General features: G+C 40.6%; 1 protein-coding gene across 7 annotated transcripts in view; it reads left to right on the top strand.

The window, feature by feature from the left end:
* Positions 1–26534, top strand: part of TOM1L1 (target of myb1 like 1 membrane trafficking protein) — a 54899-nt gene that overhangs the window by 18010 nt on the left and 10355 nt on the right. For 5 of the 7 annotated variants that reach the window (XR_009332498.2, XM_067020484.1, XM_067020483.1 and 2 more), the window contains 4 exons: positions 14906–15039; positions 19607–19667; positions 20275–20392; positions 21698–21794. Coding sequence is in view for 6 of the 7 variants with exons in the window: in XM_067020484.1 (XP_066876585.1) it covers positions 14906–15039; positions 19607–19667; positions 20275–20392; positions 21698–21794 (410 nt within the window). In the remaining variant the exon portion in view is untranslated. The remainder of the gene's footprint in view (positions 1–14905; positions 15040–19606; positions 19668–20274; positions 20393–21697; positions 21795–26534) is intronic. The other 2 variants (XM_067020486.1, XM_059046864.2) reach the window with 1 other exon arrangement.

The following is a 26534-nucleotide window of genomic DNA, read 5'->3' as shown; positions in this document are numbered from 1 at the left end:
GGTGTTATAAATAGTGCCGCTATGAACATTGGGGTGTATCTTTTTGAATTAGAGCTTTTGTCTTTTCTGGATATATGCCCAGGAGTGGGATTGCTGGGTCATATGGTTACCCTGTTTTCATTTTTGGAAGGAACCTCCATACTGTTTTTCCATAATGGTTGTATCAGTTTACATTCCCACCAACAGTGTAGAAGGGTTCTATTTTCTCCATACCCTCTCCAGTATTTATTATTTGTAGATTTTTTGGTGGTGGCAATTCTGACCAGTGTGAGATGATACCTCATTGTAGCTTTGATTTGCATTTCTCTAATAATTAGCAATGTTGAGCATCTTTTCATGTGCCTGTTGGCCAAATGTATGTCTTTTGATTGGGTTGTTTGTTTTTTTGTTATTGAGTTGTATGAGCTGTTTTGTATATTTTGGAAATTAAGCCCTTGTCGGTCACATTGTTTGCAAAGATTTTCTCCCAGTCTGTAGGTTGTCTTTTTGTTTTGTTTATGGTTTACTTTTCTGTGCAAAAGCTTGTAAGTTCGATTAGGTCTCATTTGTTTATTTCTTTTGCCTTGGGAGACTGACCTAAGAAAACATTGCTACAATTTACATCAGAGACTGTTTTGCTTATGTTCTCTTCTAGGAGTTTTATGGTGTCATGTCTTAAGTTTAAGTCTTTAAGCCATTTTGAGCTTATTTTTGTTTATGGTGTGAGGGAGTGTTCTAACTTCGTTGATTTACATGTGACTGTCCAACTTTCCCAGCACTGCTTGCTGAAGAGACTGTCTTTTCTCCATTGTATTTTCTTGCCTCCTTTGTCAAAGATTACCTGACTGTAGGTGTGGTGTGACCTATATAGGTGTGACCGTGGGTTTATTTCTGGGCTGTCTTTTCAGTTCCATTTATCTATGTGTCTGTTTTTGTGCCGATACCACACTGTTTCAGTTACTGTTGCTCTGTAGTATTGTCTGAAGTCTCCAATGGTTATGCCTCCAGATTTGTTCTTTTTCCTCAGGATTGCTCTGGCAATTCTGTGTCTCTTGTGGTTGTGTATAAATTTTAGGGTTATTTGTTCTAATTTTGTGAAAAATGTTATGGGTAATTTGATAGGGATCACATTAAATCTGTGGATTGCTTTGAGTAGTATGGCCATTTTAACTATATTAATTCTTCCAATCCAAGAACATGTGATATCTTTCCATTTCCTTGAATCATCTTCGATTTCTTTAATCAGTGTTTTATAGTTCTCAGCATATAAGTCTTTCATCTCCTTGGTTAAGCTTATTCCTAGGTTGTTTTTTATTTTTGATGCAATTTTAAACAGTATTTTTTTTTACTTTCCCTTTCTGATATTTCATTGTTAGTGAAAGAAATGCAACAGATTTCTGTGTATTAGTCTTGTATACCGCTACCTTGCTGAATTCATTTATCAGTTTTAATGCTTTTTGTGTGGAGTCTTTAGGGTTTTCTATATAGATATCCTATTGTCCACATATAATGACAGTTTTACCTTTTCTCTTGCAATTTGGATACATTTTATTTCTTTTTTTTGTCTGATTGCTCTGGCTGTGACTTCCAATACTGCATTGAATAGAAGTGGTGAGAGTGGGCATCCTAGTCTTGTTCCAGAATTTATTGGGAAAGCTTTCAGCTTTTCACCATTTAGTATTATGTTGGCTGTGGGTTTGTCATAAAATGGCTTTTATAATGTTGAGATATGTTCCCTCTATACACGCTTTGGCAAGAGTTTTTATCATGAATGGATGTTGAATTTTATCAAATGCTTTTCTGCATCTGTTGAGATGATCATGTGGTTTTTGTCTTGTCTTTTGTTAATGTGGTATATCACATTGACTGATTTGCATATGTTGAACCATCCTTGTGAGCCTGAGATGAATCCAACTTTATCATGGTATATGATCCTTTTCACGTGCTGTTGGATTTGGTTTGCTAATATTTTGTTGAGGATTTTTGCATCTGTACAAAGAGTCTTTAACCCCAAATTTACAGACTTTTTGACTGAAGAATCTCTGTTTGCTAAGTATCTGTTAATATCCTATAGAACATCAGAGTAAATGCATTGAGAAATAAATCAGCATTTTGGATCAGTGGTTTTAAGTATATTATTTTTAAGATATTTTACTTAGTAATGATATCATTTTGCTAATGATTCTTATGGTTTCTGGCCTTGGGCAAGTCATTTACTATCATTGGACTTAGTTTCTATATAGATAAAATGAAGAGCTAAGATAAGAGCTTAGCTCTTCATTTATACATCCAAGTTGTGAGGAGATTAAAAAGAAAATTAATCATAGAGTTCCTATGTAGTAATCCCTTTTAAAAACTCCACAATCGAAGGCATTCACAGATATAAATTTTGTGACTCATGATGTTAACAAGCATGTTAAACTAAAATTTAAAAAGTAAATATCAAAGTAAAAGGGTATGTGGCAGATAATATTTTTCAAAAATGGACATGGCAATATTCCTAGTTCCACACAGTCTTCCCAGCCTTTCAGAGCTCTCAAATGAAGTGATAGGATTTTTCTCTCATGTTTTTATCCATCTGTGGCAAACAATCAGTCCTTCAGTAAAATGTACACTGAAACATCCCATTCAAATATGTGAATCCAGTTTTATTTGATGCCATCCTGGAGTGCACTGAAATGCCTTTTTGTGTCCAAGTCTTAGGGTACAGATGTTTGGTTGACTTTTGCAAGGATAATGCTGATTTGCTGGTTGCTGTTTTGATGCCAGAGCTTAGGGTTGTGTGTTGCCTTGAATAGTAAAGAGACTTGGGCTGTAAATCAACATTAGAACACTACTCATGGCCAATACAAGTTGAATGGTTCTGGCCCCAGGTCAGTTTGTTTATGGGGCCTATTGAATGTGTAACTTTATTTTTCTCTCAATGCTTTTTGTTAGTAACAGATAGAGAGCTGGTGCGGGGAGCACTGTTTTTAAATTCTTTTGACAGGTATTTGAACTTTTTCTTGTAATCTAAGTAACCTCATAAAAGAAAACTATTTCTCTACTCACAGCACTTCAGACACCAGGTCTGAAGTTTTTTCCCTCACATTTAATCATTCTGGCACTAGCTACCCAGAGATGCCACAGACTCCACATGTTAAGAGGCTTAGTCCCACAAGACTGCCCCCACTTCAGACTCCAGTCACAAGTAGTGGGTCCCCAGGTTACCCACACTTCTGTCCCATTTTGGCTACAAATCAAATCGGGGGTCCCCGTGATCCCCTCCTCAGGTTCAGTAATTCGCTAGGATGGCTCACAGAATCCAGGGAAACACTTTACTTACTATTACCAGTTTATTATAAAGGGTACAGATGATAGCCAGATGAAGATGTCAAGTGAAAAAATGTACACCCTAAAAGTTTTTTGTTTTGTTTTGTTTTGTTGCTGTGCTGGGTTTTCATAGTGGGCTTCTCTAGTTGTGGCGTGCATGCTCCAGAGTGCATGGGCTCAGTAGTTGTGGCATGTGGGCTCTTTAGTTGTGGTACGTGGGTTTAGTTGCCCCACAGCTTGTGGGATCTGAGTTCCCCGATCAGGGATCGAACCCGCATCCCCTGCATTGGAAGGTAGATTCTTAACCACTGGACTACCAGGGAAGTCCCTAAAAGTTTTGAATTATGTTTTATTTGGTGGACAAAACTGAAGACTTAAGCTCAAGACACAGCCTCTCAGATAGCTCTAAGGCACTACTCTGAAGAAGCAAGGGAGGAGCCAGGATATATAGGAGTTTTTTTAACAAAGACCAGGTAGTTGGAACATCAAAAGATTACTGTTAATGAAAGAAAACCAGATATCTCAAGTTAAAGAATTTAGTGCTTTTCTATGTTTGCACAGATACAGGAGTCTGGGCTCACTGAAGTCATTCCTTTGATATACACTTCAGCTATCTGGGGCCAGCATCCTGTGCTTTCTCATCCTCACTTTCCTCCGGGTACACTCTTGGGGGGTGGCTGCAGAGGCTGACTGCTAGATGGTGGGCATCCTTTTCCTATCTTGAGTTCCTTCAGGGCTCACCATCGGGGAGGCTGTAATGTGATGGCTTGATGGCTGCAACATCCTTTGTTTACTGATATGGCAGGTGACGTTTTTTGTTGTTAACAAAGAATACATACAGCAAGGTGTGGAAGGGTCCCGAGCACCGGAGCTTCTGTCCCCGTGGAGTTGGAGTTCACCACCTTCCCAGAATCTGAATGTGTTCATTAACCTAGAAGCTCTCTGAACCCAGTAGTTTAGGGTTTTATAGAGATTCCATTACAGAGGCATGATTTATTTAATCATTGGCCACTGGTGACTAACTCAACCCCCAGTCCCTCTCCCCTTCCTGGAGGTTGCAAGTTTCAACCTTCTAATCACAGGGTCGGTTCCTCTGGCAGCCAGCCCCCGTCCTCCAAGAATCACCTCATTAGCATAAACTCAGGCTTGGTTGAAAGGGGCTTCTTATCAATAACAAAAGATGCTTCTCTCATCCTACTGCTCTGGAAATTCCCAGGGTTTTAGAAGCTCTGTGCTAGGAACTGGGGATGAAGACCAAATATATATTTCTTCTGTCACAATATCCTGTCCCACTATGGTCAATCTAAAATAATGTGATGAAAAAAAATAAAATAAAATAAAATAAAATAAAATAAAATAATGTGATGGAATCTAAAAATGAAACCAACAAAGATAGACTGGAGAAATAAAGTAATTCTTTAGTTTGTCCTTTTTCAGAGGTTTTCTCACAACTGTGTAAACCAGTGGTCCCCAACGTTTATGGCACCAGGGACCGGTTTCGTGGAAGGCAATTTTTCCAGGGACTGGGGCTGGTGGGGGGATAGTTTCGGGATGATTCAAGCACATTACATTTATTTTGCACTTTATTTCTATTATTATTACATTGTAATATATAATGAAATAATGATACAACTCACCATAATGAAGAATCAGTGGGAGCCCTGAGATTGTTTTCACTTTCCACTCACTGATAGAGTTTGTTTTTGTTTTTTTTTGTTTTTTTTTTGTGGTACGCGGGCCTCTCACTGTCGTGGCCTCTCCCGTTGCGGAGCTCCCGTTGCCGAGCACAGGCTCCGGACGCGCAGGCTCAGCGGCCATGGCTCACGGGCCCAGCTGCTCTGCGGCACGTGGGATCTTCCCGGACCGGGGCACGAACCCGTGTCCCCTGCATCGGCAGGCGGATTCTCAACCACTGCGCCACCAGGGAAGCCCACTGATAGAGTTTTGATATGATTCTGCAAGCAGTTGATTTATTATGGTCTCTGTGCAGTCAAGCCTTTCTGCTAATGATAATCTGTATCTGCAGCCCCTCACCTGTGCTAGCATCACTGCCTCAGCTCCACCTCAGATCATCAGGCATTAGATTCTCATATACAGCGGGCAGCCTAGATCCCTCGCGTGCAGTTCACTGTAGGGTTCGTCCTCCTATGAGAATCTAATGCCGCCACTGATCTGACAGGAGGCGGAGCTCAGGTAGTAACATAAGCCACAGGTTGCGAGTGATGGGGAGCAGCTGTAAATACAGAGGAAGCTTCGCTCATTTGCCCGCTGCTTACCTCCTGCTGTGCGGCCCAGTTCCTAACAGGCCACAGACAGGTACCAGTCTGTGGCCTGGGGGTTGGGGACCCCTGGTGTAAAATCTACAGATTAGTGGAGTTAGGGCCCCCAGATAATGCTGGCTTCCTGCCTAGCTTCCCCGTGTAACCACAGGGGCTTTTGGAGGCTTCAGCATGAGCCTGGTGGGGGGTCATCAGAGTTGGGGTAGTGGGCAAGGTGGGAGGCATTGAGGGCCCAGGAGCATTACAGGGCTTACAGAGTTTATCTGTAAAGAAGTACTAAAAGTATCTGAAACCCACTGTGATAGTTGTGAAACAGACACTGTTTTTTCCCCTAATTAACTAATAACCACTTTTTTTCTTTTAGCTTGTTAAAATAATTTACCTCCTCTTCCCCAAACCCCTTTGAAATGACAGACAAAATATGAAAATAAGAATAAATTCCAAGGATTACAGGAGAGCCTAGACAGACCATCAAGGGACCGGAAGAGTGAGAATATTCAGAGTCCAGTAATGTAGGTGGGATCAGCCAACTGAGGTACACACAGCCCCAGGAGAGAGAGACCCTTACAGTGTGGCTTTCCTCAGAAGAAGCCTATAGTAACCTCAGAATCAGAGTAAGATGGGATGGGCCTTAGGTACTCACTTGGACATGAGTCTGTCTTCTGCTGTCCCAGCACTATACCTCCAGGAGCAGGGAGCTTCCAGTGTCACTAATAAGACCAGAGAAAAAGGACTTCAAATAACTTGTGGTTTCCAAGAGAATATGGGACCTCAGCAGTCAGAAGAAAAACACTCACTAGGGTTTTTAAACTTTGACGGCAGAGGGTCTCATCCCTAGAGATGATAATGCAGAAAGGCTGTTAGAATTCTCAGGAAGAATACGTAGTTTCCTTCTCTCCCTCCAAAGTGAGGCTTCTCCTTCTCCTTGCCATTTTCCTTTGTGGGGCTGAGCTGCTTTTTCTAACTTTTTAACTTATATAACAAAAGAAAAACTTTGTTTTTTGTATTACTCACAACCAGCACTTCTGACACCAAAGGTATGGGGTTTTTTTGCCCACACTGACTGATTCTCTGATGCCAGCTGGGTGTCTTAAAATTAAATTCAATTCTGACATTAAGTACCCAGAGTTAGCATCAGATCCCACAGGTTAAGGGCTCGGTCTCATAAGGCTGCCCCACTTCTGATGCCCTTTGCAAGTTTAAGTCTCCCATACGTCTGACCAACAGGCTATAAACTGGGGGTTCCCACAACCCTCTCCTCAGGTTTGATAATTTGTGTGAATGGCTCATAGAACTCAAGGAGACAATTACTTATATTTACTGGTTTATTATAAAGGATGTTACAAAGGATGCAGATGAAAAGCCAGGTGAAGAGGGACAAAGGGTGAGGTCTAGAAGGGTCCCAAACACTGAAGCTTCTGTCCCTATGGAGTTGAGGTGTACCCCTTGCCCAGCACATGGGTATGTTCACCTACCGGAAGCCCTCCGAACCCCAAAGTTCATGGATTTCTATGGAGGCTTCATCAAGTAGGCATGATCAGTTAACTCTCATCTCTAGCCTCCCTTCCATACCCGGAGGTTGGAGGATAGGGCTAAAAGTTCCAAGCTTCTAATCATGTTGTAGTCTTTCTGTTGACCAGCCCCCATCCAGGAGCCCATCAAGAGTTGCCTCATCAGAACAAAAGGTGCTTCTATCAGCCAGGAAGTTCCAAGGGATTTAGGAACTCTGTCAGCACTGGGGGGGCAAAGATCAATATGTATATTTCTTATTTTGGTAGCCCTTCAGATGTCCCAGCTGCATCTCAATACCTTGTTCTGGCCCCAGGCTTTGTCTCCTGCCTCTCAGGGTTATTAGAGATTGACAGATGGGTGCCTTTCGGGCCCTTGTGCCTTTATTGCCTCTCACATCTTTGGATACTAGCCTTTGAGGATTTCTCATGCTTTCTTGAAAGTTTAGGCATGCACATTAAAATATTTTTATATTGTATCCAATATTTTTAGGTATTTTGTTGTCAAAAATATTTTCAGGATATTGAGTACAGTGCTGTGTTGAAAATCAAAAACTATATAGCTTTTTTTCTTTAATTGAGGTAAAATTCATATAACATTAATAAAAATGTTAAAACATTTAAAAACATAAACATTACATTTTATGTTAAAACATAAAATTAATCATTTTAAAGTTTACAGTTTAAAGTGTACAGTGTAGTGGGATTCATGTTCACAGTGTAACCATTTCCTCTATTTAGTTCCAGAACATTTTCATCATCCCCAAAGGAAACCCTATACCCATTAAGCAATCTCTCCCCCTTCCTGTCTTTGCCCAGTCGCAGGCAACCAGTTATCTGCTTTTTCTTTCTGTGTATTTATTTACCTATTCTGAATATTTCATATAAATGGAATCATAAAATATGATTCTTCACTTACTATAATGTTTTCAAGGTTCATCCATGCTGTAGCACATTTTATGGCCCAATATTCCATTGTATGGGTATACTATATTTTTTTAATTTATTTATTAGTTGATGGACATTTGAGTTGTTTCTACCTTTTGGCTATTGTGAATAGCTGCTGTGAACATTCATGTATAAGTTTTTGTTTGAATACCTATGTTCTTTTGAGTATATACCTCAGAGTAGCATCACCAGGTCATATAGAAACTCTCTTTAACTTTTTGAGGAACTGCCAAACTTTTTTCCGCAGTGGCTGCACCATTTTACATTCCCACCAGCAACACACAGGGTTTCAATTTCTCCGTTTGCTTGCCAACACTTGTGGTTTTCTGGAGGTTTTTAGCTACGTAGTAGGTGTGAAGTGGTATCTCACTATAGTTTTGATTTGCGTTTCCCTAATAACTAATGATATTGAGCATCTCTATAGCTATCTAAAAGGTAGACCAGATCATGTTGTTCCTTGCTGGAAACCCTCCAATGGCTTCCCATTACACTTGGAATAAAACCCAACTTTCTTACTCTGGCCACAAAACCTCTCCCAGTCTGCTCCTGCCCACCTTTCCTTCCATAGCTCACGTGTCCTCAGTCCAGACACAGTGACCACCTTCCTATTCCCTGGACACACTGAGTTCCTTCTTATCAGAGAGCTGTTTCACCCTTGACTCTCATGCTTCCCCTGCCTTCTAATGGCCAGCTTTTTCTCATCATTCCAACTTAGTATGTTACCTCCTCAGAGGGGTCTTCACTGGCTCCCCAGTCTAAAGTCGGCACTTTCTTTTTCACCCCCTTTTCATTCTCAGCCCAGCACACTGATGCTTTTCCTGCATGTTTGTGCAGCTATCTTTGCCTCCTCGGATGGATGCTTCACAGGCTTTGTCCTGTTTACTGCTCAGGTTCCGCTCCCAGAGCAGTGCTGCCAATGTAATCATTCAACAAAAATATCTTTAGTAAATTAATGGATTTTCCCTTGATTTTATGTGGTTTAAAATTAAAACCTTGGGACTTCCCTGATGGCACAGCAGTTAAGAATCTGCTTGCCAATGCAGGGGACACAGGTTCGATCCCTGGTCCGGGAAGTTCCCACGTGCCGCGGAGCAACTAAGCCTGTGTGCCACAACTACTGAGCCTGTGCTCTAGAGCCTGAAAGCTACAATTACTGAGCCCACGTGCCACAGCTACTGAAGCCCGTGCGCCTAGAGCCCATGCTCTGCAACAAGAGAAGCCACTTCAATGAGAAGCCTGTGCACCGCAACGAAGAGTAGCCCCCACTCTCTGCAACTAGAGAAAGCCTGTGCGCAGCAACGAAGACCCAATGCAGCCAAAATTAATTAATCAATTAATTTTAAAAATAAAATTAAAATCTTTATCCTTGGTATCAGTTAGAAATTTTCCCTTCATTTATCTTTTTCAGTTATATGGCTGGTTGTCCAAATAACATTTAGTAACAATTTATACCTTCTCCACTGATTTCAAATACCTCTTTATCATATTCTATATTCTAATGCAAGAATGTCTTTCCAGAGGCTGTTCTCTTGGTTTGATCTGTTTGTCTATCCCTGTGTTGGTATCATACTATTTAAATTGCTCTGTTTTCATGCCTTTTAGGGCTTACCAGTGAAACAGATGGCATGTTCCATTTGGGTAACTTGAGAAGAATTTAATCAAGGTACTGTTTATTTAGTGAGATACCACAGGGCTCAGAGAAACCACAGGAGCAAGTTTGTTACCCTGGGCTATTAGCTAAAACCCCTAGGCATAAATAGGCAAGAAGAAACTTGACAGAACCCAGTGGGCAGAATATGAGGAAGGCAGCCTTGAGAGTAGTGGTGCCTTTGGTGGAAGGAATGAAGATAATATCCAGACCTAACTCTCCTTCGCCCTCCCATTTCCTCCCTGTGCATCCTGTGGGCTGAACCCAGTCAAAAGCTAGAGGGCAGGGGACCTGCTGGTATGCCCGCTACAGACCAGCCCCCAGGGCACACAGCAGGGCAGAGAGTATGGATGGTGGATCTGGAAGGCAAAAGAAAGGTGTGCAGCCGGTAGGAAAAGTCTCTGCTCAAATTTCTCGGCTCTTCTTGTACATATACTTTACCAGTGATCACAGTCTTATATGCAGTTTGTTAACATTAAAAGCATTTCCTGTTTTGTCTGTTGGTGCATACCTTCTGGCAGCTGTTCTGTTTATTTGAAATGCGTTGTCTGTTTCCTTCTGTCTGAAATCTGGTATAATTATTTGGAATCCCCTATCTGTTCCTCCGATCCGTGCTGAGCGGTTAGATCCTGAAGCCCTGCTTATTCTCAGAGCTCCTTTCTCTTTGTTCGATTCTTAGGCAATAAAACTATTTTGGTGAAAGACACCTTTCCCAACCACTATGTTGCTCCTGGACTTTGAACTTCATTAGGGGCAGAGACAGGATTTCTTTTAGCTTGCCAGAGTGGTGTGCGAAGATTCTGAGGCCACATCTAGTCTATGAGTATTGCGATGAGTTAGAAGTATCCTGGTCACAGTAATAAAATGTTGTTGCACGTTCTTGCATTTGCTTTCTAGGCGTTGTGTACTTATCTCTGAATCATCTTAATCTTACCTTGAGTGGCTCACGTCCCATTTTAGTCTTGTTTTTGCCGAGACGCAGTAGCACAATGAAAGAAGAGGATGTTTTAGTCTTCTGTAGAATAAAGTGAGCTCCAATTTTGAAAGCACAACTAGAAACAGCCTTACTCTAACTTATTAGAGAAGTTTCAAATCATGTGAATCTAAAATTTGGTCCTGTGAGAATGAATAATTGGTAACCAGTTGAGAAAAAAAAACCTGAGAGTAAAATAAAAAGTCATCTGCCCTGACCACTCTTACTGTCTTTCCCATTCAGAGACTTGTAAGGTGTTAAGGGTAGAAGGGACTTTCAATGCCATTAAGACCTTCTCCCTTTACAGATGATGCTACATATTCAGAAAGTGAATGATTTGTCCACACAGTGGCAAGTGAGTGATGGAGCTGGAGTGGGAACCTTGTCCTCCTGAGGCTGTGTTCTATCCAGTATAGCACTTGTTTCTCATTTTGAACCCAGGACTGACTTTCTAGCATAGGTGGCTAACCTATTGTCTGTTCACGTGGGTATATATTAGCTCCTGAGCTAGAGTGGAAGCAACCTGAAGGCAGTAACCAAGACCTCTACGTATAGATCCATACAGCTATGCACATTTAGAGTGTATGTTTTGTGTACTGAGTGAGCTTATCAAATGTCTGTTAAGTTGAATAGATTGATTCTCTATTGAAGAATTAATGATTTAGGGCAAAAGAAGGGCTAAGGAGTTACTGAAGACGTTTACACTATTTAGTTGGGAAAAAAGAGTTGGAAGTTAATGATTTTCTGGAGGATTATGTTAACAGTTAACTTGTCATTCATGCAACAGAGGCCTGTAAAAGAAAGAAGAAACTGTATGAGCAAGTTGTGCTGAGGAATGTTTGGTTTCGTGGTGAGCGGGGGCAGTTTTGGTTTTGAGTATATAGGGACGTTCTCAGGGTCTCTTGCTGTCTTGGTAGGAGGTCCTGGGAGAGAGGAGATGTGTAATAGCAGTAGTGCCAGACATATTATTTCCAGAGAAGGCTGTTAAGCAAACACATTTCTTCCAGGGATATGTTCAGATACTTTTGTTTTTCTTTTTATCGAGTTGACCTGTGTTGGTGAATGTGGGACAATTGCAGTTGAAGTTGAAAGTGTGGAAGAATCTTCTTCCTTAATTCCTGAATGCTCTGGGAAAGAGTGGGAGCCATCTGGATGTCAGAAGAGGAAGCTCTTAATGAGCTCCTTTTTGTTTTGCTCCAAAGACGTTTGAATTGATTGTTAAAATCACTTTAGCTTAGACGCCTGCCTGGGCTTTGATATGGTGTAAAGGGAGGCGATTCCAGGGCCTCTGATGGGCATATGCACCAGCAACTGTTCCTCCGTATTTTAACTCTTGCCCCCTTGCTCCCCACATCCACAGCCCTGCAGGTGCCTGCTGTGGGGAACTTCTGACCCGTCCTTTTGGTCCATGGTACTTGATCTGTGCTGTTTCCAGGTGGCTTGGCCCTTCTCTGAGACAGACATCAATTGCAAAGATCAGAGTGGGCTGGCTTTTGAAGAGGTTTTTCAAATTCTGCTTTGCAAACCTGCTTAGAAATGTGGTGCTCCTTTCATGTTTCCATTCCATCTGTCTCTTGAGAGGGCAAAGGGACAGTCTTCATGTGACCGGGGGCTGTTGATGTTGGCTGCAAATTCATTTCAAATTACTTTCTACTTTTGTCACAGGCATCTAACAGCCATTGTATTTCCTTGATCTTGACATTGTTCTAGCAAGGCTGCCAGTGAGCAAGAAGAACTGTTCTGTACACTAACGCAGAACAGAGGTAAAGTTCTTGTTCATCATGGGGTTTATAACCAAATGCTTCTTAGTTTTTCCCTTTAAAAAAAAAAAAAATTATTGGGCTTCCCTGGTGACGCAGTGGTTGAAAGTCCGCCTGCCGATGCAGGGGACACGGGTTCGTGCCCCGGTCCAGGAAGATCCCACATGCCACGGAGTGGCTGGCTCCGTGAGCCACGGCTGCTGAGCCTGCGCTTCCGGAGCCTGTGCTCCGCAGCGGGAGAGGCCACGGCGGTGAGAGGCCCATGTACCGCAAAAAAAAAAAAAAAAAAATTATTTATCTATTTTGGCTGCACCAGGTCTTAGTTGCGGCATGCAGACTTCTTAGTTGCGGCATGCAGACTTCTTAGTTGTGGCATGCATGCCAGATCTAGTTCCCTGACCAAGGATCAAACCCAGGCCCCCTGCATTGGGAGCACAGAGTCTTACCCACTGGACCACCAGGGAAGTCCCAGGAATGTATAATATTAGTTTGCTAGTTAAGCTGCTAGTGACACCTCCTTAGGCAACCATAATACATTCATTGACTACCCTGTATGCCGTACGTGGGTTTCAACTGCATCATTTTCTGTTCTGACAACAACCCTATAAGATGGTTGTTATCCTTGTTTTATAGATAAAAACTGAACTGAGGCTGAGTTTTAACCATATCCCGTATCAGGTATGTAGATGGGAGAGACCTTTGGTCCACTGAGTCTAAAGTCTTTTCTCTTTGTGCTCTATCAGGGGACCATAAGTGACTCAAATGTAGCAACCACCTGACTTCATTTTACTAGGTTATGGCCACACCCATTTGTTTACATATTGTCTGTGGTTACTCTCACCTTGGCAGAGTTGGGTAGTTGCAACACAGGCTTTGTGGCCTACAAAGCAGAAAATATTTAATATCTGGACCTTTAAGAAAAAGTTTACCAACTGCTGCAGTGACCACAGCATTAGGAACAGGGACAGTTTTTCTGGTTGCACAATGTGAGTATGAAAACCTAGAGTCTGTCATCTGTCTGTCTCACTTTTATTTTTCCTTTCCCTTTTCTTCTGTCTTCTGAATACTTCTGTTAAGATTTTGTGGAGGTATGGTAGCCTTTACCTCTGAGTCTAAATGCCAGCTAGTAGTGGTTTGATTTATTTATTTAGAGATTTTCTGTTGGAAGTCTTGTGATAGATTGTTTGAGATTCTAAATGGTTTTGTGAAGTGTAAGTTTTTCAGCAGGTCTGTCTTTTTTTTTTTTATGGTCTGTCTGTCTTGAGGGAAAATATCAGATACTGTAATAGTGCTATAATTTAGCAAGTTCTGCTGCTTTCATTTTGAAAGGGGAGCTTCCCTGTGTTCTTGCCTGATGTTAATGTATTATTACATGGACAAATTCTAGCCAGCGTGGGTTTGAAGGAATATTAATACCAGTTTTATGCTCCTCAGGCTTACTGGAGGTTTGCCTAAGAGAAAGTAAGTTGTAAGATAGCAGTTCTCAAATATCAGTGTACATAAACACTTTGAGATGCTTGTTAAAAAATGTAAATTCGCAAACTCTCAGCCTAGGCAATTCTGAATCAGTAAATCTGCTGTAGGTGCCTCTGATGCTTATGAGAAAAAGCTGGTTTGGGGAGCGGAGTCTTGTGTAATACAGTGATTCCAGGCAGTCCAAATAAAAATGGCATTGATGACTAGTTTTGTTTTGTTTTTTTTTGCGGTATGCGGGCCTCTCCCTGTTGTGGCCTCTCCCATTGCGGAGCAGAGGCTCCGGATGCGCAGGCTCAGCGGCCATGGCTCACAGGCCCAGCCACTCCGTGGCATGTGCGATCTTCCCGGACCGGGGCACGAACCCGTGTCCCCTGCATCGGCAGGCGGACTCTCAACCACTGCGCCACCAGGGAAGCCCGATGACTAGTTTTTTAATCCTGCTTCAGTTTACCTTGGAACGTGATGTTGTAACTATAAACATTACATGTTTAAGTAAAACATAACAAGAAAATTATACTGCTATAAATGCATTTTAACTACTTCTTTCTTGTATTACCACAAATAGCAATAGCATTTTATATTTATGTAGTTCTTTATAGTTATATAGTTCCTCATTATACACATCTCATTTGATTTTCTGTCACCCCTTGAAGGAGATGTGGCAAGTAGTATATTTTTCACTTGTCAAGTGAGTAAACAGATTTAGAAAACAAGAGATTTTTTTTTTCCTAACACAGCACAGCTAATAAGTAGTAAACCTAGAATTCCTGTACACCACTTCTGATTTCTAGTCCAGCATTACATGCAGTGTACATTATTGTCCTTATGATGCCCGTTTTGATTTTTAGAGGAAAATATTGTTCTGATATCCTTCATAGAGAAAGGATGAGCTGTCCCTGGCTAAATACTTTGGTAATCTCCCATAGGTGACTCAGTGTGGAGGTGGTCACAGTAGTATACAGATCGGCAAATCAGTTGTTTTTTTTAGCATTGAAGAAGAAACCTCTCTCCTTCTTTGACAGAAACTTTATAAGACAGGTCGGGAGATGCAGGAGAGGATCATGGACCTGCTCGTGGTGGTGGAGAATGAAGATGTCACTGTTGAGCTAATTCAGGTGAATGAGGATTTGAACAACGCCATCCTTGGATATGAGAGGTGAGCAGTGGCACGCCCTCTCCGACCCTCCTCCAGTGCTACTTTAACCTCAGTGTTCTTAGAGTGCCTACAGGTGAGCACTCAGAAAGATCAGGAACAAGTTCTGGACATGGCCGCCTTCCTCCCAGGATAGGGAATCCCGGTGCTGTGCTTCTGGGAGTGTGGGATATGGCTTTGCAGGAATGAGCTTGTGCCTGAGCAGCGTGAGGGGCATTCATGGGCAGTGTAAGCAGTGCTCACGTACTGCCCTGTGAGCAGGGCCTGGATCTTAATCACGGAACGTTGTCTGCACTGAGCACGTCGTAAGCTCTCAAATAGACCAGTGCTAGAAACAAAAGCGTCGTAGTGAAAGTGAGGTTTACCCTAAGTTTGAGGTGGAGAACAACATGGAAATGGCCAAGAGAAGAGAGGAGGATATTTATATGGAGAAAATAGTCTACACAAAACCAGAGTAGGGCTTCCCTGGTGGCACAGTGGTTGGGGGTCCGCCTGCCGACGCAGGGAGCGCGGGTTCGTGCCCCGGTCCGGGAGGATCCCGCGTGCCACGGAGCGGCTGGGCCCGTGAGTCATGGCCGCTGGGCCTGCGCTTTCGGAGCCTGGGCTCCGCAATGGGAGAGGCCACAGCGGTGAGAGGCGCGCGTACCACAAAAAAAAAAAAAAACAAAAAAACAGAGTAGCCAGTGAGGATAATCTGTATATGAACACAGATTTTTTTTTTTCTAAATTCCGTTCAGAGAAGTATGAAGGCAAAAATTTCAAACACAGTCATCCCTTGATATCTGTAAGGGATTGTTTCCAGAAACCCGCACCCCCAAGGATACCAAAATCCACAGATGCTCAAGCCCTTTATGTAAAATAGTGTAGTATTTGCGTATAACCTATGCATATCCTCCTGTACACTTTAAATCATCTCTAGATTACTTATAATACCTAGTAAATGTAAATGCTATGTAAATAGATGCTGGTTCATGGCAAATTCAAGTTTCCTTTTTAGAACTTTCTGGAATTTTTCTTTTTCAAATATTTTCAGTCTGAGGTTGGTTGAATTCTTAGATGCGGAACTCACAGATACAGAACCTGTGGATACAGGGGTCGACTGTACTCATAATTTTGTTTCTAACATTTTAGGTATTTTCCAAACTTTTTTATAGTCGTGATCATATAAAGAAAATATACTTTTGTTTCTCCCTTGATTTTCTTTGCCGTAAAACCAGTATTTGTATATCCTATGTTCTTAAATGCTTTGGCTAAACCATTTTTTGTTTTTGGTACGCGGGCCTCTCACTGCTGTGGCCTCTCCCATTGCGGAGCACAGGCTCTGGACTGGACACACAGGCTCAGCGGCCATGGCTCACGGGCCCAGCAGCTCCGCGGCATGTGGGTCCTCTCAGACCGGGGCACGATCCCGCGTCCCCTGCATCAGCAGGTGGACTGTCAACCACTGCACCACCAGGGAAGCCCTAAACCATTATTTTTAATAGCTGCATAATTGTCCATGTTTCTCTCACAGTTCACTTATTAGGCATTTAAGTTGTTTCCAAGTCATTTATTCATTCATCAAAGTAATAGTCTTATAACCTATTGTAATCTATAGTCTAGCCTATAGTTAGAAAAACACCTTCAATCATATATATAAATATACACACTTGGAAAGTGAAATAAATGCAGTGAATAGGAGGTCTATTTGGTGAGAATAACCACCAGACCTAATCCAGGTCAGAAAAAGGACAGGAAGGCTTCTATGAGGAAGTACCATTTAAGCTGAGAACTATGGGATGAGGAGGAGTTGACTAAACCAGGAGCAGGTAAGAGCACATACGGTTGTGAAGCTATGGGAAGGTACAACAGGCATGGGGAGAGAGCCGGCACCTAGAACCTGGCCCCAAGGAGCGGCAGCGTGCTTTGATTGACAGGTGGCTTTCTCCTCTGTCTTAATGAAAAGTGCTATATACAAACATAGCTTCAGACAAGTCTCCTGGTCTCTTTCCAAACCTATACCTAGGCCTTCCTAGCATAGAAATTCTGGAGTCTCTGAGATCCCCAAACTTTTTCTAGATCCTTGTTTCAAATAGGAGTTGTATTGGCATTTTGGGTAGGGCAGTTTTCCCTTATGTGGCCCCTACCTGCTAAATATCAGAGGTTTTCCTCCTAGTTACAGTGACATTTCAAGACACCCTTAGGGGAACCATTTCTGTCGAGAATTCCCTGGAATTAGGGGCCATATTTCCCACCAACAGATGAAGAATGGGACCAGTGTGACATAAGGGAAGGAGGTGAACAGGTCCAGATTCAAATCTTGCTGATGATTTTGGACAAATTGCTTAACTTTTTAAAGATTTGTTTTTTTTCCTATTTATTAAAGAGGATAATGCTACCTATCTGGAGAGGGTGTGTTTATTTTATTTGTTTCTAAGAATTAAATGCGATAATGTATGTTAAAGCACCTAGCTGGGTGCTAGCATGTTAAATATTAATTTCTTGTCCTCCTCCTCTTCTTGTCCCAGTGAGCCTTTTAATTTACTGTCTAGACTTTTTTCCCCACTCATCGTGAATGAACCAAGAGAATCAGGGAAGTAAAACCCACAGCTGCGAAATAAGTTCTTTCCCTCACTGTCTCACTGTCAGGGAGAGCAGCCATTCTGTGAAGAGGCGACGGGGCACCAAGGGAGGGATGTGAGCCCTGTGACCATGTTCCCTTACCACTGAGCAAACCTTGCCCTTCGTTTTTTTTGTTGTTTGTTTGGGTTTTTTTTTGGGGGGGGTTGATATAAATCTTTGTAAATGGGAAGATATCTAAGGAAAACCATATGGTTTTCAGTAGAGTGCTGACTCATGGTTTTCATTTTGGAGAATTCTATTACAAACCACAAGACCACTTACTAAAAGCTTCCTCCAAGGGGGAATGTGTGTTTCTCTGGTCTCGATATCAGGAGACTGGATTATTTCTGTGAACAGCTTTTTCTGATTCAGCTTTGAACCAGGGCTGCATTCCTTTTTGGAGGCTCTAGAGGAAAATCTTTTCCTTAACTTGTACAACTTATGCCGCTTTCCTAGGCTCCTGACCCCTTTCCTCCATCTTCAAAGCCAACGTTGTCTGGTCGGGTCCTTCTCACATCGTATCCCTCTTGCTTTCTTCTTCTGCCTCCCTCGTCCACATTTAAGGACCTTTGTGATTACACTGGGCTCATCTGTTTGGTCCAGGATAATCTCCCTATTAAAGTCCACTCATTAGCAATCTTCACTCCATATGCCATCTAACCTAACATACTCGCTGTTCCATTGATTAGGACATGGATACCTTGGCCGGGGAATCATCCTGCTTACCACGCTCACCACAGTCTGCCCTCTGTTCCCTAAAGATTCACATCCATCCCACAGGCAAAGTACATTCACCCTATTCCAAAATCCCCAGAAGTCTCCACTCATTACATCCAGGGAATAGCTGTGCAAATAAGGAAACAGAAATTGTTACTCAAGGCTTGATTTTGTGAAGGTTGTTCATACCTTGCACATAACTAGCTAGCATGCAGGAAGCCAGTAGCATGAGTAGGTGGAAGAAGCAGCCCGTGTGTTAGAAAGGGGAAAATCCTTACACCTAAGCCATGCTTTAATTCAGTGTAAGCTTTTAGACTAGAAAGTGTTTAGGTTCATGGAATCGATGTGTCGTAATAGTAATACTATGTATTTCTAAAGCAGCTGTTAGTTTGCAAAAGCATTTCCACATTCATCCACCTGTATTATCTGTCTGTATCGTGCCCTTTGAGAATAACTTTGAGGAAATGGTTCAAACATTGCTATTGTCTTTGAGTAGATGGAGAACTGAGGATCATATGTATGGTCTTATAACTACTCAGTAATAATACTGACACTTGTGCCTTGGATTTCTGCCTTCAGCTTCACTATTCTTTGAAACCTATTCTTTTATTTATTTATTTAACTGCTCCTCCTTTACCCACAGTGTACGAACAATGTAAAATTTAAAAAGTTGTAAAAGGTAATATTGTTAGGTGTCAAGTGTCTTATAAAAATGAAGATTAAACAGTGAAAATATGTTAATTGTATGTGAATTTTATGGAAAATGATCATTTTGATAATTTTGGCAAAATTAGAAACAAGTCAAATATTTGAGAATAAGGAGAATATTTATATATGTGATTCATTAGGTTAAGTATGCAACCACTAAAAGTTGTATTTCTGAATAACTAGAAAAATGATCTGAACATAATGGAATTAGAATACAGAATTATGTAAAGTATAATTTCAACTAAGTTTAAAATAGATTAACTTACAGAAAAAAATACTAGAAGGAAGTACATCATAATATTAATAGGAACCATATCTTGATGGAATTCTTCATATTTGTAATATTTGTCCATTTTCTCATAGCTTTCTTTAAAGGCATTATTACTTTTATAAACTGGGAAAAAGTTATTAAAGTACTTTATTGGGAATTGGGGATGAGGCTGATTATTCCTAAATATTTGCACATTCATAATTCTGTTAAATATTATAGCATTTTCTATTTTCTGTTTTCTTTTAAATACTTGCATTTTGATAATTCAAACAGGTTCATTCGAAACCAACAAAGGATTTTGGAGCAAAATAAGAACCAGAGGGAAGATGCCAATGTAAGTAAATAGAACTGTTATAAAATAAACAATTGAAAATTTTATGAATTCTACAGCAAGGAGCAAAGCTTATATAAAACAAGTCTTGGGCTTCCCTGGTGGCACAGTGGTTGAGAGTCCTCCTGCCGATGCAGGGGACACGGGTTCGTGCCCCCGTCTGGGAAGATCCCACATGCCTTGGAGCGGCTGGGCCCGTGAGCCATGGCCGCTGAGCCTGCGCGTCCAGAGCCTGTGCTCCGCGGCGGGAGAGGCCACAACAGTGAGAGGCCTGCGTACCGCAAAAAAAAAAAAACCAATAAAAAACAATTCTTAAAAAAGAGGAGACATGCATTAATGATTTGGAGTGGTTTTAGTAGTGTAGAGTATCTGCCTTAATAACTCATTGAATTATTGATGAGGTCATAAGAAGATTCTCTAATTAAGCAGGGACACATGTGAGTGGTGAGATGTGATTATTACTAGCATTGTCTATTGAATGGAGAGTTCTCTCTCAGGATACTTCCAAACAGGATCTTCCTTTCTCCAAAGGAAAGTCTGGGGAGAAAGCTGTGACAAATTGCCTGACATAGTTTTTTCTAAATGGTGTTTTTGTTTGCTTTGTTTTCAGACTACCAGTGAACCTTCTGCCCCATCCTCTGATCTCCTTGACCTGACTCCCAGCTCTCTGATGCATAGGGCCACTTTGGGAGAACTCAACACCCTGAATGCTCAGCTTTCAGACTTAAGTAAATAAGCACATGGGCCTTTTCAGACCAGCGGAAGAGCTTGATGTGAAACAGTTCTCTTGGTTTCTTGATTAACTGGAAACTGAGAAGAACTGAAGTCAGTTTGAATATCAGAGAACTATATCAGGAGACTTAATTACTTCTTGACAGATGGTTAGGTCACACCCAGTACAGGAATGGGATGTGTCTGGGGGAGGAGGTCCTTGAAACTCATCCCACTGTCTTAGTATCTCGAGGAATTTGCCTGGCCTGCTTATAGAGCTTGTTCAGCTCCATGGCCAATTCTTAAACCTACTCTGAACCCACTTGCTATTATCTTTGGTTTTCTCTGTCATACTACAGCATCAGGAAAGGGAATATTTTATGCATATAGAGAAAATCAGGGATTATGAGGCCTCATGATGGCAAAATGTGGAGGGCAAATCACAAGCTTTTGAGTCAGAGAAGTCCAAGTTGAAATCCCAGTTCTGCCACCTCTTAGCCACCCACCTTGGAGACTTTCCTACTTTATAAAATGAGAGCAATTGTTGCTTTAATGGTTTTCTGTGATGGTAAATGAATGATGTTGCACTGTAGGCTTAGGGTTACTTACCTTATCTGTCTTATTTGTTGTCTCCTATTATCCTTCCCAAAGAGTTTTGGTAAATTACAAAGTAAAGGTGATGAAAAATGCTGAAATCCAGAATTTTCTCCCCAATTAAAATCAGTTTGTTTTCCTCTTATGTTAGCAGGATTTTTTAGAATCAGAATAGTCGGTATCACTCAATTTGTGGTTTTCTTATTACTTACCCCATTTCTAAAATGTTGGCTGCTTGCTTAGACCAGTGGGATGTTTGGAGTCCATTATATTGAAGAGTTTTCTTGAGTTTTTATCAGGCATTTTCAGAGCGGGGGGGAAATAATTATTCTCTTTGGGGTGTCTCATGATTATGGGAACTTGAAAGTTTGGAGAGGTGAGGGTAGAGCTCTATATATGCCATAGCTTTTTACTTTTGTGCTTGACAGGATAAGACATAAAATCCCTTCCATTCTGAGTCAGCTTGGGATTTTAGAAAACCCAACACAATAACGTTTGCTACCTTTACAACACCCTCTTTTTACGGCAGGGAATTTCTCTCTTTCCAATCGCCATAAATGATGTTTTTTAATTTCTGTTTAAGGAAATCCCACGATTTTATGGTGACAGAACTATCTCAATCCCCTTAATTTGGTGGTTTGTTTGTTTTTTTTAAACAGTGGAAAGTTCAACAGAACTGATGGACAAAATGTTTTAAAGCCAAGCAATAAGTACATTTTGTGTTCTAGATTTCAGCTCTCCAAGTCCTGTTGTAACAAACAACTTGAAACCCAGTCTTCATCCACAGGTGGATTTGCTAGCCTCAGAAAACACAGAAACACCCCTGTAAGTATGTCAGTAATACTCCAGAACTAATTCCATCTCATTCTGATTCCTCATATTTAAGAAAACATGACATAATATAAAAAGTAGAGACTTAGGAATCATACATAACTGATGTAGAATTTCAGTACTGCTTCCTATTAGCTGTGTGACCTTGGATGAGAAACTTAACCAGTGTGAGCCTTCATTTCTCTTCTGAGAATACTCTCTAGGATTCTTAAAAAGATTTCTGTGCAATGCTGTATGTACCTCCTAGTATAGCACTCAGTACATAGCAAGCCTTCCATAAATTCTCTGTTTCTCTTATTTTTTTTAGTGGTAACAGGAGGTAAGAAAAATACAATGACAAAGTGGGGGAACAGAAACGGCCACACAGATTGCAGAGCACTTGCTGTGTGGCAGGCACTTTGCTGACCTGTTTTTATTTATTGCATTTAATCTTTGCAAAAGTTCTTGGATCAGTGCTATTATCATTATTCCCATTTTATAGGAAAAAAGGCTGAGACCTAGGGAATAGAAGTTCATGTAGTAATTAAGTAGCAGGTCTGGTGAACTGATAGTTCACCAAAAAGGAAATACAAATGACTTAGAAACATATTTTTGCTGAGTGATGCTCAGCCTTATGTACAGTTACAGAAATATAAGTTAAACTGCAATAAGACTTTTTTTTAACCTCACAGATTGGCAGTAGTCTACATGTTTGTTAACATGCTTTGTTAACTGGAGAGACAGATACTATCACAAAACTGTGCAGTTTTTGTGAAGGGCAAGTGGCAATATCTATTAAAATTATAAATGCATTTACCTTTGAACTTGCAGTCTAGGAATTTATACTCATTTATGCAAAATAAGGTATTTAAAAGGTTATTCTTGACAGCATTTGTGCAATAGCTAATAATTAGAAACAACTCAAGTATCCTTCAGTTTGGGGAATGGTTAAATAAACATCTACACAATATATTATACTTCTGGAGAAAAAAGTAGGCCCTCTATGTGAGGGACGATCACCAATGTATTTATTATTAAATGAGAAAAGGTGCAAAGTAGTGTGTGTATACGATCTCAAATTTGTGTAAGAAAGTAAGAAATAATATATGCTAATGTTTGCCACTCTTTGCATAGAGAAACATAAGAAAGATGCAGAAGAACCTAAAAAAGTATGGTTACCTAAGGTCAAGAAGAGGCAGGATGGAGCAGATAAACAGCAAAAAACATAAAAGTTAGATTTGCCTTCCATCAAAGCCTATTATATTCTTTTTTTTCCTTTTAAATATATGTATTTTAGGTAATAGGCAGTACATTTCCATGATGCAGACATCAAAGCGATATAAAAAGATGTACAAGGACAACACTTGATATTATCCCACCCCCATCCTGCCTTTTGCCCTCCCTTGGGTCATACCTGCTCCCACCCGGGGAACCTCTTTGTTAGTTTCTTATTTATCCTTCCAAAGTGTCTTTAGGTAAATAGGAATATGAATTATTTTTTCTCCTTTATTAAATAAAGGGCAGCATACTATGCATACTCTCTTGAACCTTGCTTTTGTTTTTCACTCAACAGCACGTCTTGGCTGTGTTTTTATGTCAATGGACTTAGATATTTTTTAGTTACTTTTCTATATTAAAAAGGAGAGGGGTAGACTGAGGAGAAGAGAAAGGAGAATCAAACTGGGGAAAAAAGCAAAAAAAAAAAAAATTGTGTGAGGGAAGAAGAGAGAAAGGAAAGATTCATCTGCTGGGACATGGCTATCTCTTGAACCACCATGTTGGGTCATTACCTTAGCTTGACTCCCTCTGGTCTTGACTTCTGTGATGCAAGTAAATGTTGAAATGTTGCAGGCAAAACTCCAGTGAAGTTGCTTAGTAAATAATGTGGTCTGAAGTAGCTGATTCTGTTTTCCTTTATTCTGCAAATCTTGTTGGGAAAGATTGACCATAAAGATGAAATCCCATTACAAAAAGTGTCTGTATAAAACTCACACAAAGATCAAATCCTAGCTAATAGCTGCTTAGTTTTGTGGATCTCATACTCTAAGGTGCATAAAAATCACTTGAGTGATTATTAAACAGTAAAATTGCTAGGCCCCAGAAACTCTGATTCAGTAGCAAGAATCTTTAGTTTTAAAAAATGTCTCTGGGGAACCATAAGGCAGTGATCGGCTGATCATTAGAAACCCTGTTAATGATTGTCTGCCCAAGTTCCAGATATCAAAATAATTATAATAGTTCTTAGAATTCACTGGAATAAAAGATAATGTGTGGGCTTCCCTGGTGGCGCAGTGGTTGAGAATCCGCCTGCCGATGCGGGAGACACGGGTTCGTGCCCTGGTCCGGGAAGATCCCACATGCCGCGGAGCAACTGAGCCCGTGAGCCATGGCCGCTAGGCCTGCGCGTCCGGAGCCTGTGCTCCGCAACGGGAGAGGCCACAACAGTGAGAGGCCCGCATACCGCAAAAAAAAAAAAAAAAAAAAAAAAAAAAAAAAAAAAAAGATAATGTGTGACATCTATATTTTGTTTTCTAGACTATGTCTTTTGTATCTATTTTTTCTGATTTTCAGAAAAAGCTTATATTGATACATGAGTGAAAGTATCACTAGTCAGTTTTTTAGTGATGGAAATTGAAGCGCTAAAGTTACCTAAGGCATGAATCTGGGTTAAATCATATGCCAAAGATTACATATGAGTGGCAAAATGAGCCATCAAAATATCTTACGGTCTTGAGATTTTTCCACCTCTCTATGTCTGCAATTTAATTTATCATCACAGAACAAATGAGTGATGGAATTATTCATAACAGAAAGGATCCCTGAAAAGCGATGATGATGGGATAAAGCCACAGGTCATATTTATAGCCCACTTAGTATCAGGCAATAGGCTAAGAAGATAAGAAATGCTTACTTATTACTCACTAGCACTCCCTACAGGCCTATGAGATAGGTACCCCCAATATTCACTGTATAAGTGAAGAAACCAAGGCTGCCAACTAGTGCAGAAAGAGGATTCAAATTCAAGTGGATCTGATTTCCATACCTGCTCTCTTTTTTTCTTTCTGCACTTTATTTAAAAAATTTCCGTATGATGAAATTGACCCTTTTTTTGTTTGGTGTACAGTTCTATGTATTTTAACATATATACATAGATTCATGTAACTACCCCCACAGTCCGAATGTAGACTAGTTCATTATCCCAGAAAGCTCCCTTATGCTATTATTCCTTTATAGTCACTTACCCCCATCCCCAACCCCCAGCAGCCACCAGTCTGTTCTCTATCATTATAGTTTGTGACAATAGCATCTGAATAGAGTCATACAGTATGTAATATTTCTAGAAAAGTTTATGTAAAATTATTTGCTTCATGTATTTGAAGCTGTCTTTAAGTTCATTTTCATTCAGGATTGTTGTCTTGGTGAATTGACCCTTTTATCATTATGTAATGTCCCTCTTTATACCTTGTATTTGTCTTTGCCCTCATGTATACTTTGATATTAATATAGCCACTCTAGCTTTCTTTTGATTAGTGTTCACATGGTATATGTTCTTCTGCCTTTTTACTTTTTTTTTTTTTTGGCTGTGTTGGGTCTTTGTTGCTGTGCGTGGGCTTTTCTCTAGTTGCGGCGAGCGGGGGCTATTATTCGTTGTGGACCACAGGCTCTAGGCACGAGGGCTTCAGTAGTTGTGGCTCACAGGCTCTAGAGTACAGGCTTAGTAGTTGTGGTGCATGGGCTTAGTTGCTCCACAGCATGTGGGATCTTCCTGGACCAGGGATCAAACCTGTGTCCCCTGCATCAGCAGGCAGATTTATCCACTGTGCCACAGGGAAGCCCTGCCTTTTTATTTTTAACTTAATTATTTGAAGTGAGTTTCTAATAGATAACATGGTTGGGTCATGCATTTTTATGTATTTTAATAACTTCTGTCTTTAATTGGTATGTTTAGACCATTTACATTTAATATGTTTGGATTTAGGTCTAGCACTGTGTAATTTGCTTTCTATTTGTTCCCTTTGGTGTGTGTGGTTTTTTTTCTGTTTCCTCTTTCCTTCATACTTTAGGTTATCTGAATGTTTTCAATATTCCATTTTATCGTGATTTTGTATCTTTGTGTAGTGTATATATTGGGAGGGGAGGAATGGTTGCTCTAGGAATTACAGTTTTTTTAGTGTACTTAAAACCAGTATTTTCCCACTTGAAGTGAAATGTAGAAACCTTATTATCATACAGTGCTCCCCTTTAATAATATAAATTATAGTTATTGTATTATGTATGTTAAAAAACCACAACCAATGTATAATTATTATACAATTATTTTTCCATAATATAGTTTTTGCTTGCAACCCTCAAATTTTAAAGACTCAGGAAGAGAAGAATAGCCTATTATATTTACCCAATATTTACCATTTCTGTTGCTTTCCTTCTATTCTGGTACAATTTCTCTTCTCACTGAAGAATTTCTTTTAGCATTATTTTAGAGAAGGTCTGTTGGCAGTGAAAGTCTCTTAGATTATTTCATGTGAGTATGTCTTTTTCATTTTTGTTCCTGAAGGATATTCTCATTAGATTCTGGGTAGATGGTTCTTTTCTTCCAGCAGTTTTTTAAAATAAATTTATTTTTTTATTTTTGGCTGCATTGGGTCTTTGCTGCTGTGCGCGGGCCTTCCTCTAGTTGTGGCGAGCAGGGGCCACTCCTCATTGCGGTGGCCTCTCGTTGCAGAGCACGGGCTCTAGGCCTGTGGGCTTCAGTAG

This window comes from Kogia breviceps, chromosome 19 (genome assembly GCF_026419965.1).
Source record: "Kogia breviceps isolate mKogBre1 chromosome 19, mKogBre1 haplotype 1, whole genome shotgun sequence".
NCBI classification, from domain to species: Eukaryota; Metazoa; Chordata; class Mammalia; order Artiodactyla; family Physeteridae; genus Kogia; species Kogia breviceps.
This window is presented reverse-complemented; position numbering and strand designations above follow the sequence as displayed.